The 17,220-nt window shown below is 44.4% G+C and overlaps 1 protein-coding gene across 2 annotated transcripts in view; it reads right to left on the bottom strand.

The window, feature by feature from the left end:
* KCNH1 (potassium voltage-gated channel subfamily H member 1) overlaps nt 1-15,610 on the bottom strand; it is a 416,350-nt gene extending 400,740 nt beyond the window's left edge. For both annotated transcript variants that reach the window (XM_065875181.1, XM_065875191.1), the window contains exon 1: nt 15,343-15,610. In XM_065875181.1, coding sequence (XP_065731253.1) covers nt 15,343-15,421 — 79 coding nt within the window. In that variant the 5' untranslated portion in view covers nt 15,422-15,610. The remainder of the gene's footprint in view (nt 1-15,342) is intronic.
* Nucleotides 15,611-17,220: the final 1,610 nt, after the last annotated feature.

The following is a 17,220-nucleotide window of genomic DNA, read 5'->3' as shown; positions in this document are numbered from 1 at the left end:
GTGAACCGTGTTGTATCCAGCTTTTGCTCAGTGGAATTGTTTGGATTTGGAGACAGGATGTGATGTACAGTATTAACGTAAAAATGTACTGTACTGGGCTTCCCTGGTGGTGCAGTGGTTGAGAGAGTCCGCCTGCCGATGCAGGGGACACGGGTTCGTGCCCTGGTCCAGGAAGATCCCACATGCTGTGGAGCGGCTGGGCCTGTGAGCCATGGCCGCCGAGCCTGCGCGTCCAGAGCCTGTGCTCCGCAACGGGAGAGGCCACAGCAGTGGGAGGCTCGCGTACCGAAAAAAAAAAAAAAAAAAAGTACTGTATTGTCAAGGGATTCTACAGTAGTGATAAATCACATATTGGTGTGTCCACTTATATATACAGAAAATGCCTAAATCTGTCTTTGGAATCAATAAAATTCAGGTAAGATATATGCTCTTGACGTTTACATACATATCTTGTGTGTGTGTGTGTGTGTGTGTGTGTGTGTGTGTGTATGTACACATATACACAGGTTTTTCAGGTAGAATGTGTAACTTCCAATCAGCCAGTGGCCCATCTGAAGCACTAAGCCTTAATTTATTCTTTGGCTCTCATCTGAAAGTTCTCGTTGGCTCCAGGCCTTTGATGCAAATTAACCAGATTCTACAGTCTCCCTCTGATGCCTTTTTACTCCCTGAGGGTCTTTAGCTGTCAGACTGCACGCAATTAAATGTAAGGCTTCCCCCGCAAAAAAAAAAAAAAAAAAATGTAAGGCTCCCTAAATTCAACCGTTCTCAGCCCACACACCAGTTTTCCTCCAGTTAGTAGACTAAAACAAACATTCTCTAAACATTTGAAAGAGTCCCCTCCCCCAAGCATGTAAAGTTTCTTTGGAGGATGGGGTATGAGCCAAACCACACAGCGGGAGTCAGATGTGTCAAAATCATCCCAAACCTACCATTTGCCCATAAAGCATAACACAAGGATAGTCTAAAAAGAAATTATTAGAAAATTGCTTTTCATCTTAATTACCACAACTAACAAAGGAGAAACTAACTAAAGCAATGACTTAGAAAAGTGACTCAGTTTGGGCAATTACACAGATAAAAGCTACATTCAGCGAGCCGTTCACACAACTTTATTGTTCCCTGCCAACACCGATTATTTAGAGGGCTACAGTAAATATTTCACAATATGCTTCTAATAACTCGGGATATTTTTCTTAGAAGAGAACACATCCTCATGACACTTTCAGCGTTATAGATTTACTAAGGATATCAACGCTCTTACAAAAAGCAGCTTTGAGTAAAAATATATATTTTTTCTTTTAGAACAATACAAGACTGATTGAGATAAATGAAGAGGACAAGAGATATGTATATAAGCACTAGACAAAGACCAGGAAACAATGATTTTATTTACCTGAACCTAAATAAAATCCATACCAGAAATTAATTTTTATAAAAACAAAAAACACCTAACCAAATGTAGGACTCTTAGCATGTTTGCCAATTGTTAGTCCCTTTCCTATAGCTATCCAATGAATCAACTAATTAAAAAAAAAAAGCTCCACCTGACAACACCTGTTTCCTTTTCCCTTACATTCTCCAAGCACTTTACACCATCTGACATGTTATACATCTACTTGTTTGCTTATTATTTGCCTCCCTGGTAGAATGCAAGCTTCATGAGGGAGAGTGCCTTTTTTTTTTCCTTTCACCACTGAATGCCCAACAACTAGAACAGTGCCTTACACATAGGAAGTAGTACTGAATGAGTGTTTGTTGAATGAATGAATGAATGCACTTAGAACAGTACCAGGCATACCTGATGTTACCATTGTCATTGACATCATCATCATTATCTTTATTATTAACTCACACGAATTGCAATCTCCCCTGGATTGTTTCTGAAATATTAGTAGCCAAAAAAATTCTGGACTCAATTAGAAATGACAACTGGTCTTTAGATTCTCTTTGGGCACTAGTCATCTTTTATCTACAGTTACTAGAGGATTTTGTCACTTGTATGTTATATGTCAACAATGTTTACAATATAGTAAAGATCTGGCTTAAGCAAGATTGTAAAGCAGATTAAGTTTGGGATACTTCATCTCCTCTTTCTGTACTTTTCTCTCTTTCCTGAGCTTTCTGTCACTTAGATCAACTTATTTCTCCCATCGTGGAAAAACATTGTCTTATAAACAAATTCAGAGTTAGCTCTTAGTGATTAAAGTATCACCTCTCTCAGAAGGTTTGATTTTTAAGACAGGACACTAGGGACAGAATAATGCTTAACCTGATGCCCAGAATCCCTAATGTTGAAGGTGTTGACATATGGTGGGTGGGGGAGGCAGATGGGGATGGGTCTTTCCATCGCACCTCAAGTGACATTATGGGGGGGACTTTGGCCCGTGGTAATCAGTGGCTTAGATCACCTCACCCTTCACTTACAGGCTCACTCCTTCTAAACAACAAAAGTATGAGAGGGCAGAGGACGACAACGGACCCCAGTGATACCAAAGTGCTTTCCAATGAATGCTTTCATTCTTTCATGTAAAACGCATGCAGTGAAAAGAGAATGGGATTGTGAGTTCGAAGTCCTGGCCCTGCCTCTAATTAAGAAACACTAATAGTTCACTGCCAAGGGCCTCAGTCACACACGCGTGGAATGTGGTTGCTAAATGAATGAATCAATAAAATTTTAAAACAAAAAAGACAGATCAAAAGATTTGGTAATATTTGGGAGAATGGAGAGGATGGGATGAGAAGAAGCGGAGTCGGTTTGGTACATCTAAAATCTTAATATCAGCAAAAGTCATTTTGTGGCTCTATTGTGGCTTTTCAACAACAACATTCCATGAAAATGACTCTTCCAAATTGTCAAGGGCCCAATCTTTGCGCTAGACAAACTGAACTCCCAACAGATTTAATAGGTGTTTGCTTTGTCTCTGATTTTAATATCCTACAGAAATACATTTTGGTTAAGTCAGTAAATTGCAATGGGGAGAGACGTTTCAATTTCAAAAGCAAATTCAAACACTTCATTGACTGGGTAGTTACCCCTAAGTATGTGGTTTCAAAAGCCTGACTTCCATCTTCATTCAGCATCAAATTAAAGAATTTTAAAACTATAAGCACAGGGGCTTCCCTGGTGGCGCAGCGGTTGAGAGTCCGCCCGCCGATGCAGGGGACGCAGGTTCGTGCCCCGGTCTGGGAAGATCCCACGTGCCGCGGAGCGGCTGGGCCCGTGAGCCATGGCCGCTGAGCCTGCGCGTCCGGAGCCTGTGCTCCGCAACGGGAGAGGCCACAACAGTGAGAGGCCCGCGGAAAAACAATAAAAACAGATGAATTCGTTTCACAAGCAGAATGGAAGGCAAGGAGAATATACATGAAATAGTGTTAGAAACACAGACGTTTTCATTACTCAATGATATTTTACTTAATATTTACTTAATAAGAGGTCAATGATATGTTGAATTACTGCTAAGAAACATTTATTTGTCTGATCAAGTGCTAAAAAGTGGTGCAATAGATTAGTCAACCAGGTGTTTTATTCTCATTTTTATAGTCATAATAATTTCTTAACACACATCTGTATATACTATATGCACTTTAAACAAAACTCCTAGACCATCACTGAATAACAGAAAAATTTCATTTCCAGAACTAAAAAAAAGTGGCTTAAAGTAAGCAATATAAAAATATTGAATGGTACTAGAAAAAGATTTTTTAAGGTTAGTTTTACATTTACCTCCTGTATTATTTTAACACTTTCATGGCAAATGGCTCAGTGAGGACAGGGTATAGCATCAGGGTGGATGGAAGGAATCTCAGAGCAGCTTAGTTTAATGCAACAAATATTTGAGTATCTACTTTGTCCCAGGCATTACAGGAGTGCAGGGGACACTTCTGTCCACTGGAAAGCTCTACCCAACTTCCCTGCCTAGCTTTATCTGTATATCACATAACTCCACATCCTGCTCCCCCATCCAGGACCCAGACACAGCAGAGTAGACCAGGAGTGGACAACTGGCCAAACAACCCACAGTCAGAGCTGGGCCAATCAGATTCTCTCTCCAGAACAAAAACTAAACCCTGAAGCTGAGAAGTCGGCAGAGCTGACCAGGCGCAATGCTGGTGAGTAGGTGGAGAAAGGCCATCTTGGAAGAGAAATGGGAACCTCGGACAGATACACAAAAGAGTAGAGACTGAGGCAACGTGAGGGGAGCACTGGACAGACAAGAGAGGGGCAGAGATGGAGAGATGGAGGCAGAGACTACAGACAAAGACGGACAGCAACAGTGACAGATGGAGAGAGATGACAGACAGAGACTGATAAAGACAGATGACAGCAACAGAGACAATCAGCGGCAGGGCAAGCAGCAATGGGCAGAGACAAACAGGAAGACACAGAGATGAGGAAAGGAGAGAGGAGGGGAGGGGACGGAGAGGCACGGAGCCTGGGGGGGCCAGGCAACAGAGCATGAGGCAGAGCTGAAGAGGACACTGCAGAGCAAGAGACCCACAGCAAGACCCAGAGAGTGAGTGAGGAGAGAGCTCAAGACCCTCGGAGATGGCACAGGAGAGACTGAGACCCAGAGGGAGATACAGAGAGAGAAGAAAACCAGAACATTCAAAGAGAAGGCACTGCTAGAGACAAGTGTGAGGCGGGCATTGTGAAGCTGGGGGAGAGAATGACAAAGTTAACTCCTGTATCAGGACCCACGAAACAGAGGCCACTCCAGTGGCCCACATCACAGATCTCAACCTAAGTCAGCCTGCACTTATGGGAAACAACTCACTGTCAAGGAAACCTAACACTGGTCACAATCCTCCAACACAGCTTGAGCTGGCTCACCTCACCCTAGAAAGCAGGACCAGCTAGCCTGCGAAGGAAATCCCCAACCTCCCAGGCAAACGTGCCCCGGGTCTGAGATGCCTCTCCTAATGCTCTATAAAACCCGCTCCTGGGCTTCCCTGGTGGCGCAGTGGTTGAGAGTCCGCCTGCCGATGCAGAGGACGCGGGTTCGTGCCCCGGTCCGGGAAGATCCCACATGCCGCGGAGCCTGCGCGTCCGGAGCCTGTCACGGTGAGAGTCCACAACAGTGAGAGGCCCGCGTACCGCAAAAAAAAAAAACCCGCTCCGGCCTCAGATCCCTCGGGAAGAGTGTTCCACGGCTGGTAAGGCCCTGCACTCCCCCAGTCCATGGATTGTTTTCCCTTAAATAAAGGACATCAAAGTCGTTACTAAATTGCTTTAGTTTTATCATTTGACAAGAATAACGGAGAAAGGTGGCACAGTGAGTGAAGCTGGGCAGGAGCACTATCCCTGGATGGTCTAGCCAGGTGGGAAAAGCATCGGGGGAATTTTACCTGACAGAACGAGAATGACTAGAATTTAGGACCTCCTTCGTCTTTTTTTTTTTTTTGCGGTACGCAGGCCTCTCACTGCTGTGGCCTCTCCCGTTGCAGAGCACAGGCTCCGGACGCACAGGCTCAGCGGCCATGGCTCACGGGCCCAGCCGCTCTCCGGCATGTGGGATCTTCCCCGACCGGGGCACGAACCCGTGTCCCCTGCATCGGCAGGCGGACTCTCAACCACTGCGCCACCAGGGAAGCCCTCTCCTTCATCTTTTAACACTACCAATGATTGTTTCAAAATGGCAGATTGAGCACATGCATTTACTTCCTCATTCTTGAATGATAGCTGAGAAATTCAAGAGATACACACACAACAACAAGAGTCACCAGCAGGCATGAGCTCAGTTTCTGGAAGATGAAAAGTAGATGGAGGATGATGCGCAGCAGAAGAAGCCAATTTTAAAATTCCAAGTGGAGCTGGACAAGGAGGGGGCTTAATGAGACTCAGGACCTTGAAATGCTAGTAGCTACTACCTGAGGCAGGAATGGGATCTGAGCAAAAACTGGGAAAGCAGTTGAAAGTCTATAGAGAAAAAGTCCACTCACCCTCGAACACACTCCCTCCTCCATCCATACACCCTGGCAGCCACGTAGTTACCTCTCAAGTAAAGAGACGCATGGGGTTGACTCGGAAGCAGTGGTCCTGCAACTGTGACATCCATCACAATTGCCTGGAGGACTGAGTAAAACCCAGGTAACTGGGCCCCATCCCCCAAGTTTCTGATTCACTAGATATAAGGTACGGCCCAAGAATTTGCATTCCTAACAAGTTCCTAGAGATTCTACCACTAGAAATTAACCAAAGGCAATTTACTTAATCTCTTTATTAAACCTGAGTTTCTGCAGTGGGAACAGTGAGAGTGCCCACAGCATAGAGTCATAGTGAGATTAGAGGAGATGACACATGTAAAACCTTTGGCTCACGGCCAGGCGCACATATGAGAAAGGCTGTTTAATCTGTGCGAGGTCGTGGTTTTAACCAATAATTATAATTGGTGCTTACAGCTAGTATAACTCTCTGGGGGAGAAAAAGCCCCGATTTATACCATTTGCCAGTTTCTGAGGTGTGAATACTCCCACATGACAGAGTTCAAGCTATCAAGATGAAGTCCCTGAACCAGGAATAGGGAAAAGATGGGCATAACCAGATCTTGAGAGGTAGGACCAGCTGGCTGCACCTGCCCCAGCACACCATGAGGAAAACTTCAGGGACGGCAGGACCCCCAGGGTTAGTAACAGTTACAAATTTTGAGGTTTACCCAAACCCAAAGAGAGCAATCTGCAGATGTAACCTTTAATCAAGGTAAAACAGATAGGCTACAATGATGACCCTGCAGAGAGGAAACGAGGAGAGTAAATACTACAAACTCCCACCCCTCCTTCCCCAACTCATGGTGCTGTGAAGCCATCCAGGAAGCAAGGGAGCCTATTGACATAAGCCGTGCGGCTCAGCCTCCCAGGATGCAGAACAGGTTACAGAAGAGAAGAGAATGGCCCAAGGGAGGCAGAGAGAAGATAAGCAGTGCACTGGCCCTTGTAGACACTCAAAGAACAACCTTAAAGATTGCAGCATGGAACTCTAATCAATTCGGTCCCAATAATGCTGAGAGGAAACAAAAGTAAAGAAAATATAAGCTTAGAAACCCATGTAGATGAAATAAATCTAGTTTTATCCCTCAACTCCATTTTCTTTGCCATAGTTATAAAGCTCTATTCTAAAATATGCTTTCCAAATTCACTCTTAATAGAAACCTAAGTTAAGCAGGAGACAAATATTGGTAAAATTTGCCAAAATAGCATCATCTTTCAAATGCTGACTCCAGCCCTCTGAGAATGCTGGTGGTGGGTGCCTACATCATTGCTTTAAGGGAAGAAGGAAGTAACAAGAGGCCATCCCTCTTCCTTATAGAAGCACCTGATGTCATCATAGACCCTTTAAGAAGCTATGAGAAATGAGAGCCTTGAGGCACTCTCGGTTAATTGTTAACATTAATAATTACAGGATTGACTCCGTTAATTTCAGAACATCAGTTTTATGCAACATAGGACTAATCAAAAGAGTTGTCATTTTAATTGACAGAATGAACAACCTTAGGATGAGTGAGCAAACCGATTCTGATAATTGGCATAATTCTCTAATATCCAATCAGAAGAGCTAAGTAGTTTTGTCCTTAACAGCCACACATGACTGTTAGAGCCGAGACCAGGAGAACTGAGGGAGACACGGAAGTTGGCCAAACTGCAATCTGTTCAGCAAGACTGCACTTGCACAGAGAACAGCCGGGGCATCAAACAAATTCCAGCATCTAAGAAAGGCTGGAAAGGCACAGCAATGGGTAAGCAACCCAAAACCTCGTGCCAAAGAAGACAGGGCAATGGGACGTCCCAGAGGAGTGAGAGGTTGTTAAGAAAACTTCCCCCACAGCAAAACAAAGCTTCACACATCCTGCAATCTTCCCCTTTAAGTCAACGTAAGGGATCTGGTTATCCCACATCCAATCTCACAAAAAAATAAATAGATATAAAATCTCAGAATAATTTCGGGTGAGATGTTTACAACGGAAAAAAAATGTGTGGTGAGTATTGAATTGGCATAGCATCTCTTAAATTTTTGGCAAGTTTGCAATGCACGTTGATCTTCATCACGCACTCCTCAATGAGCCCCAGCTTCACAAACATCTCAGTCACTTTTGCGAGTCCCAGTCTCTAGCACAGTATGTGGCACAAAGGAGGTCTGCCGTGTCTATGAAACCAAACCGTAAGCTAGTCTTGGCTTTTCATTTTAATTTGTCTTTGATTTTTTGATTCCTCCATGAAATTGGCACCCCTCCTTCAGTCATTTTGTTTTATTTCTTTCACTAAAATAAACATGTCATTCACCTCCTAGTCCCTTCTCATTTCCTGCTCACAATTCTTACATAATATGTCCGCAAGGCTTCTCAATTTAAGAAAATGAGTCTCCCAAACACAAACACACACACACACACACACACACTTGCATGTGTCCTTTGCACACAGTTCTAACTGTGAGAGTCTGTCATATCATTTACCAGTACGGTGAGGGAATTCACACTGTAGTAATATTTAAATACACAGTAGATAGCGAAGCCTCCCAAAGGACAAGGGCAAGTTCTGTCTTCATTTCATTTTGATCATGTGCTCACTACTAACATCACCCTAAGTGACTCTGTTTTACTGGCTACTAGACTGTTTGGGCAATGCCATTATTAAGGAGAAAATAGCAAGTATTGGCAAGGGTATGTTGTGGAATGATGAAAACTCTCCTACACTTTTAGTGAGAGTACACACCCAATATATGCCCAAAAGACATATTTGTAGCAAGAATATTTGTAGCATCAATAATAGCAAAAATCTGGTAACAACTCACACGTTGTTGGAGGAGGTCAGCGAGAGGACGTGACCGCTAGTTGACCCTTGAACCGGACCCAGGCAATCAGAGACTCCTCACCCCCTCCCCTGTCCTTGGAATGTACACTCTGCCCACCACTCCACAGTAGGAGCGGTTCCAAGGAGAGAGGAAGGTGTTGTTGAGACCATGTAGACTGAATACATGACTTAACCCAGTTAAGGCCTCTATTTAAACTTTCAGTTTTGGCAGGTGGGTGCAGAGATCTACTCGTCTTGCAGCGCCCACGACATGCCTGGTAAGTAAGTTCCCTTGGTTATTAAACCTGCCACCTACCAATCTGGAGTGGTCTGCCTCTTTCTTCCGTCTCTCCTTGCCATCCCTGTAAGGGGGCCAGTTTACAAAGCAACACGTGACCATCAACAGCAGAATGGATAAATACAATGTGTGGTATGGTCATACCATAAAGTACTATACAATGAAAATGAGCCGATGACAGTACATGCAACGACAGGGATGAATCTCCAACTGACAAAGGATCCATGCTGTATGGTCCCACACATATAGAGCTCAAAAACAGACAAAAATAAACTGTAGTGCCCAGGAATGCAAAACAAGGTGGTAAAAATATGGGGGAAAATTATGAGGAAATTATGATCACCACAACAAAGTAACAGAGTTGGGAACAGGAAGAGTCCCGGGGATTCTGGAGAGCTGGCAAGATGTCACTCACGTGGCGACAGCACAGTATTTACTTTATACAAATGTGTTAAGCTGTGCAAAATTATTTTGTGTGCTTTTTTATTATGGTATTAAACAATAAAAAAGGTTTCATAAAAACAAGGGAGAGGAATGGAGACAAGATAACTTATTAAACTACCGAAAAGATGGTTTTCAGGTGGAAAGAGGAGTGGGCTAGGTTTTGTTCCACAGGGCAGACTTGGAATAAGCAGTTTCTGTAAGAGAGCAGATTTTGGTGAGATCAGACAATGACGCTAAAAAGAAAGAAGGAGGAAGGGAAGCAGGGAAGGGAGGGGAAGAAACCGGTTCACAATTACAGTTGCTTAAGAAAGAAAAGTGAATGGGAGGGATGCTCTGCAGAAGATTCAAACCCTGGAAAAGGAATTGCAAAGTGTGTCCCTTCAGACCTCAGATTCTGTGATTCTATTTCTCTTTCTCACCAGTTACAGGTGTAACCACTTAAAGAGAAAAAAACAACTACAACCATGGTCCAAACACCCTGAATGTATAAAGCAGATACTCACTTTACATAAAGGGCTTCTTTGAATAAATAACTAAAGTATGTTTTAAATGTTCATTTACAAGCCATTAATTATCTAACAAAAAATAAAGAGGAAGGGACGAATTGAGGAGCTTCAAGGGAATGCTGAAGAAACCACTGCCAAAGGGAGCCCAATCATAAATGAAGAGCTGGTGTTGGAAAGAACGAAGCCAAAGATTCCATTTACCGCAGTGTTCCTCAAATGCATCTATTCTTTTATGACAGATTATTAAAATATACGGATTTTATAAAAATCACGGAGTTTAGAAACCTTGTTGCCTTACGTTAAATCACAAGGCTTCATCCTCTCGATCCCCCAGCCAATGTCAGTCAATAGATTAAACTTGTGACTCTTTCAGAGAAAGACAGCTGAGCCAGGGTCGAAGGTCATCTTAGACCATATTACAAGAAACAAACAAGTTCTGTTGAACTGGTAGTAATCCAGATTATCACCCATTGCCCATTCAGAGTAACAATGGATTTTAACCAGTGTTCTGTTTTATAAATATTCCCACAGCTCAGCCCCTCTCTGAGACACAACATTACCCGTGGCTCTCACCCTGTTTGCTAACTACTTAACGTCAACAACCTGAACCAACTTAACTGTTACAAAAACACAGCTGATTTAGCAATCTGTAAATTACGCATGTACATAAGTCTGTGCCAAAATGTGTTGTGCTTCACTCCTGCTAACACGCATGGGTTCTTAACTGGCACCTACCATTGTTTGATATAGGTTTCCGAACACTAAAACATATGTTCCGCCTAGAATGGGACCATTTAGGGTAATATTTTTGTAGTTTCCTGGCACTGAGGCCTGCCAGCCTTCCTAAGACAGATCTATTTGCTTCAGTGAGCATTCTGACAGTAAGTGCCTACAGATTTAAGCAACCATCAAAAAATATTCTGGAATAACACTTTCCAACCATGAATATAAAGAGAAACAGGCTGGCTTTGCCTATGTGGCCAGGAAGTCCACAGAAGGATCTGAAATGATCATAAGCAAAATCAAACCCCATCTAGGATGCTAATTGTTCCTGCTGATTACTTACAACCATGCAAAAAAAAAAAAAGATAATTATCAAATCGCACCTTCAAATGGTTTCAGAATATATCAAAGAAAGTTAAACTAGATTTTAGTCCCACCAAGACCAGTAATCTTTTAAACTTTTTTCAAAATACAATGTCAGGTTTAAATAAGAGTTGCAGCCAGGAAACATTGTGGAATAGGGGCAGGATCCTTGGACCAAGATTCAATAGAATGTAACTTACTAAGGGTAAGGCGGATTTCTTGTTTTCCACTATATCCCCAGTGTCCAATAAATATGCTCAATAAATCTTTGTTGAATGAACAAACCAGTAACAACTGCTGACTACTCCCTGAGCTGCCTCTAACTGCCTTTTTCTAACTCTGCCTCTTACTAACCAGCTGTAGCTAAATTACGTAACCTGAGGCTTCTTAGTTCCTGAAATCCAAAATGGAGACACTGCATCTCCTTTGCTGGCTTATGAGTATCAAAGGGATGTTCCATGAAAAGTAACTTAATACTTTACAACAGGTGCACAGATAAGTGCCGTTATCCTCCCTATGGCTCCAGCTAAACCATTGACAAAGGTGAAAATACTGTCCTTCCTTGAAACAGAATTAGCTTCTCCTTTGCCCTATTATTCTGTTTGGATGTGGTGGCATGGCTGTTAGCCAAAATGGCTGCTGTTCCTGTTGTTATAACATTTTATTTAATCTCCACTGGGAAACTGTGCTCCTCTAGAGAAAATAATGGTAACACAAGGAAGGTCGTTTCATGGGTGTACCATAAGGAAAATGATGCTGGGGTCAAGGAGCTTAAGGTCTCATCAGTTCTGCCCTTAAGTATTTGAGAAAGTGTACTTGCTTTCATTTCTTCATTTATACAGTGATAGAGAAGGAAAGGCAGATGACAGAGCACCTAAGATCTGTCTCAGCTGACAGTCTGATGATTTCCCAGACACCAGATATTCAAATGCCCCAGAAAAAATCCAGTTCTATTATCCATTAGCATATAATGAGAGATTTTTTTTAAGGATGATAAAAACAGTTCCACAGGCTAAGTCATAATGGCTGGAGAAACAATGATGCTACAAGAAGGATGAATGATCCCCTCTAAAGAACTGCCTCAGGCACTGTCTGCCTGCCACTTTCAATAAGTCACTTAATATTATTGGGACTCAGTTTTTTGATCTGTAAAAGAGGAACAATAATACTGCATAGGGCCACTAGGAGAAAATACCCAATAAAATGATCAGAAAGTATTGCTATTTTGCTCTATTTACAATAGCCAGGACATGGAAGCAACCTAAGTGTCCACTGACAGATGAATGGATAAAGAAGATGTGGCACATATATACAATGGAATATTACTCAGCCATAAAAAGAAAGGAAATTGAGTTATTTGTAGTGAGGTGGATGGACCTAGAGTCTGTCATACAGAGTGAAGTAAGTCAGAAAGAGAAAAACAAATACCGTATGCTAACACATATATATGGAATCTAAAAAAAAAAAAAAAAAGGTTCTGAAGAACCTAGGGGTGGGACAGGAATAAAGATGAAGGCGTAGAGAATGGATTTGAGGACATGAGAAGGGGGAAGGGTAAGCTGGGATGAAGTGAAAGAGTGGCGTGGACTTATATATACTACCAAATGTAAAACTGATAGCTAGTGGGAAGCAGCCACATAGCACAAGGAGATCAGCTCTGCGCTTTGTGACCACCTAGAGGGGTGGGATAGGGAGGGTGGGAGGGAGACGCAATAGGGAGGAGATATGGGGATATATGTATACATATAGCTGATTCACTTTGTTATAAAGCAGAAACTAACACACCACTGTAAGGCAATTATACTCCAATAAAGATAATAAATAAATAAAGTATTGCTATTTCAAGGTAAAATGCTATTTAAATACTTTAATGCCCCCCCCCAAAAAGGGGCTGGTGGATTTTAGGAGACAATCAATATTTTTAAATAGATTTTTTTCCATCACAGTAAAATAACATAATGCTTATAGACACTGTGATATTTCCAAGAGTCCAAATTGTTTTTTCTCTTTGGGTTCAGGAAATCCAATGAAAGGGGTCACTAAAAACTTAAATCCCACATTTCAAGATCACAGACTTTCTGAAACAATAGATCATTTTAAATGTTCATCCACCTCTCCTCCCAAGATGTTTTGGTTTTGTTGTTGATGTTGTTTGGTTGGTTGGTTAATCAGAGTCCAGCTGTTGGAACTGGTGCTGAAATTAAAAGGCCAGTGCTAACAACGCTGCCAGGCACTTATTCTACTAACAGTCTATGCCTGCTTACAGTAGGGGGAAGGGGGGTGTCCAAGAAGATCAACTAAGCTAGAAGGTATTCTGCCTTCTCAGCTCCAGGATTTTTTGTAATTTTGTCAGCTCCAGAATTCATGGTTTTTATTATTTTATTGTGGTATTAGCTCCAGGATTCTTAAATTCCTCCCGCAAGCCTAAGGAACCTTGTGATTGCTACGTTTAAGATTCTCTTGCCACTCTCTCCACTCAAAAACAGAATAAGGTAAATGTTAGATGCAGTTTCACCTCTAACTTAAAGAACACTGCCTCTTCACTAAAACATGGAATTGTCATTGATATTTCTGAGAAAGTTTATGTCACTGGCAATGGGATCCCCAAATAGCAAGACTCTCTTCATCTCCTTCAACAGGCCAACAAAGCAATCACAGCAAATTAACTCTTAGATGGTGATTTTACTTAAGCTACAAACAGCTCCAGCTTTTTCATGGCAGAAGGGTTCATTGTGGCTGTTCATGTAGTAATTATCATCCCCTTCCCTCCCCAGGTAATGGCTGTGACCTTGTTCTAAAAGCCACCTTAGTTTGAGTGAGGAAGTCCTTGAAAGGAAAGGTGATTGACCCAAAATTCTTCAAGTCACACGATAAATGATCATTTTTTAAGTACTTGAATAATACATGACGATTTGCTATCCTAGTTGCTAAGTTTTTTATTATAAGATAAACTTAGATCACTTTTTAAATTAAAGAGTATTTCCTAGTAGCATAAGTCACTTTCATGCCCTTCCCCTGAATCCCTAACTAAATCCCAATAGAAGCACATAGTTTTAACACAAGCTCCTTAAGGCTCGGTAATGGTGATATTTACGCATTTTTAAAGCCCATTTCCTGAGTTGGCTCTTCACCTCCTCCTAATAGAATGTCATCTGTCTCTGGAACGAGAGTGGTCCAGGAGCCTGTAAAGAGCATCTCTAGGCTTGTCCTCTTTCATTTTAGCCCTTTGATGAACGGGTGTGCATTGCACCTTCCAACTGCTGGGTTCCTGTTTGCTCTGTAAGTGCTTTCGCCAGGGAGCTTTGCTGTGGGTACTAAAGGCTTTTGAAATGTTTCCATTCCATCTCTGCTCCTAGGACTCTCGCCTCCCACCGCTTCATGCCGTCTTAATGCCGCTGGGAAAGAGAGGATCTGGGAGCACTGCCTTATTGAATAATAGATACATTTACAGGTTTGGTGAGTTTGGGAATGTATAGGGGAGCAAGAATTATAGACATAAAACACTGCTGTGGTTTGGAAGAGAGGATCGACGACAGGTTTGTACCTGTGACCACTTGGCCAGCTCTGCACTTGTGCCCCTCCACTTTCCACCTGAGTCCAGGAAACTCTGCCCCTCAGGAGACTTCACTTAACCTCGGAGGGTTGGGTGGCTGAGGAGGTGGAATCGGACAGCCTGCAGCCCGTCCCTAGGTTCCCACGTCCCTACATTCGTACTTTTCAGCTGCCTGGATGGAAGGTGGAAGCAGCCGCATCCTCCCGTCCCTCGGGGGCCGGGACCCGGAGTTGCGGGTCTCTACTGGGGCTCTCTCCCGGTAGAGGCGGCGCCGTGGGGAACGGCCAGAGAACCCAGAGAGCCTAAGTGGAGGGGCGGGCAGTACCGATGGGGGAACGCGCTGCCGTTCCTAATGAGACCAGCTTCCCATCACTTTTCCCAGTACTTTGCTCATCAACTGTCACACTCCCTGCAGATGAGACCGAGAAGATGCGAGAAAGGCCCAAAAAGCGACCCGAGGAGAGCTCTCCTCTTGGGATGGGGGCCCATCAGACCCCGCCCTGCCCTGCCCACCTCTCCTAGCCCCCGGGAGGCAGCCCCCAGCGCCCGCGCCGCAGCTCCCATCAGAGCCTCGGGGTTCTGCTGCATCTGCTGGCGCCGAGCAGCGGGAGGCGTCTGCAATAAAGGCACAGATAAAAAGCAGGGGTAACAAATCCGAATGCATCTCTTACCATTGGACCGCCGGACAATATTCTCCAGAAACGTGTTTTGCGGGGCCACCAGTCCCTTCCTGCCACCGGCCATGGTCATCCTCCCGGCAGCTCGGGGTCTGGGGGCGTCCCGGCGCAGCTTCTCAGGGCAGCAGCAAGCTGGGCGCGGGGCCCGCAAGCGATCCCGGCTCGAAGCGCCCCATGCGCCCCACGGGGACCCGGCCGGGCAGGGGCGGCGGCTCCCACCGGCTGCCGCCCTAGCGCCCTCTTCGCGCCTCCCTCCCCGCGGCCCGCCTCGCACTGCACTCGCGCGGGGCTCGCCTCGCTGCAGCCGCCTCCGGGTGGGCGGAGGGAGCCGCCGCGACCGGGCCCGCAGCGCCCCCTACCGGGCGCGTGCCCCCCGACGGCCTGCTGGAGACCTAGCGGGGCGCTCCCGCAGCGGCTGGGAAGCCGAACGCGGCGGAGGGCCAAGGCTGGGCGGGCAGCGCCACCCTCTGGACACGGACGGGAAATGTGTTCAGAACGCGTCTTGGGCTGGATGGAGAGGAGGATAGAGGAACAGCTGTCTTAGCGGGTTAATTCCCAAAGATGTCGCACGGAGTCGAGGGGGAGCATGATGCTGTACCTCTCCTCGTTTGCTCCGTTTCAGGCAGGAGCCCTTGGAACCTCTGAGGCTCTTTGAACACCTTCCTGCTGGCCCCTAGGATTTCTTAGCCTCAGTTGTGAAAGTTGCCCCACCTGGTTTCTGAAGCCAGTGGTTTGACCACTAATTAATGAAGCACTGTGAGCGGTCAGACTTGCAGAGTGACTGGGTGAGCTCCAGAAGAGCTGTCTTGGTTTGTTTTTAAAGATAACCAAAGGCAAAGATGCAGGCTCCAGACGTTTGACAAGTTTGCTTGCTGACCGACTTGATTTCCACTCTTATCCAGAGAATATTTTACTAAAAGACCAAGAAGAGACATGTATAGATACAGAAAGTTTTGTTGTTGTTTTAGCTGAAGCACAACCTGTTATGATCAGTGTGTGACGTTAGGACACAGGGACAGTGTGTCTGACGAACATATAAACAGGGGGGCTTCCCTCTGAGGGCAAATGCTGGGGGGCAGGCGGGCATGGGGGGGCAGCTTCCCCAGACATTTGACATCAATTAAAAAGCACAGCCTTGGCTTGATGGATGGGCCACCCTGCTGAGGATGATGTGCTGGTCTTCACATCTGCCTCCTGTTATAAGAATCACATCAACCCAAGGTTTCTGGGCAGGAGCTCAGACAAGTTTGTTCACCAGTTTGGGGAGATTTCTACCTGCACATGGGCTTTATCTGTCTTTTCACTATGTGTCCCCAGAGGGTGTGTGATCAGAGACTAAAGAAATGCCCCACAAAAAGAATGAGTTGATAGTATTCTAGTTAGTTCCAGGCTGGGGCAACCAACAGTCTACACAAGAATGTAAGAGGAAAAAAGCTGTGCAACCTCAGTTGTCTGGGTTAACCATCCTGATGCATCCTAATGTATTGCAGATACCATCTCAAGTTTATTCATCTCCAAAACAGAGGAACTAATTCTTGCCCAGCAATCTCTCAGAGTTGCTGTGAAGATCAAACATAATTATGTAGGGGACAACACTCTAATTGTGGAGTACTACACCAAGGTCAGACGTCATCATTAGAGTGACTAAATAAATTGGGCCATTACAGACATCACCCTGTGTCTTATCTTGTGGAGACACAAAATAAACAAATGACGGCTGTTTGCAGAGTTAGGAAGGCTTGCATGGGCTTTGAAATCAGTAATGATACACTTCTTCCATAAGATAACATTCTACCCGGCACAGCTGTCACCAACTCAAAGCTGTGATTTCTTAAACCCTAGCTCCGTCTAGTGGTTCTTTGTTCTATTACA

The sequence above is a fragment of the Phocoena phocoena genome, chromosome 1 (assembly GCF_963924675.1).
Source record: "Phocoena phocoena chromosome 1, mPhoPho1.1, whole genome shotgun sequence".
In the NCBI taxonomy this organism is placed as follows: Eukaryota; Metazoa; Chordata; class Mammalia; order Artiodactyla; family Phocoenidae; genus Phocoena; species Phocoena phocoena.
The sequence above is the reverse complement of the archived record's forward strand: the minus strand, read 5'-3'. Positions and strand labels throughout refer to the sequence as shown.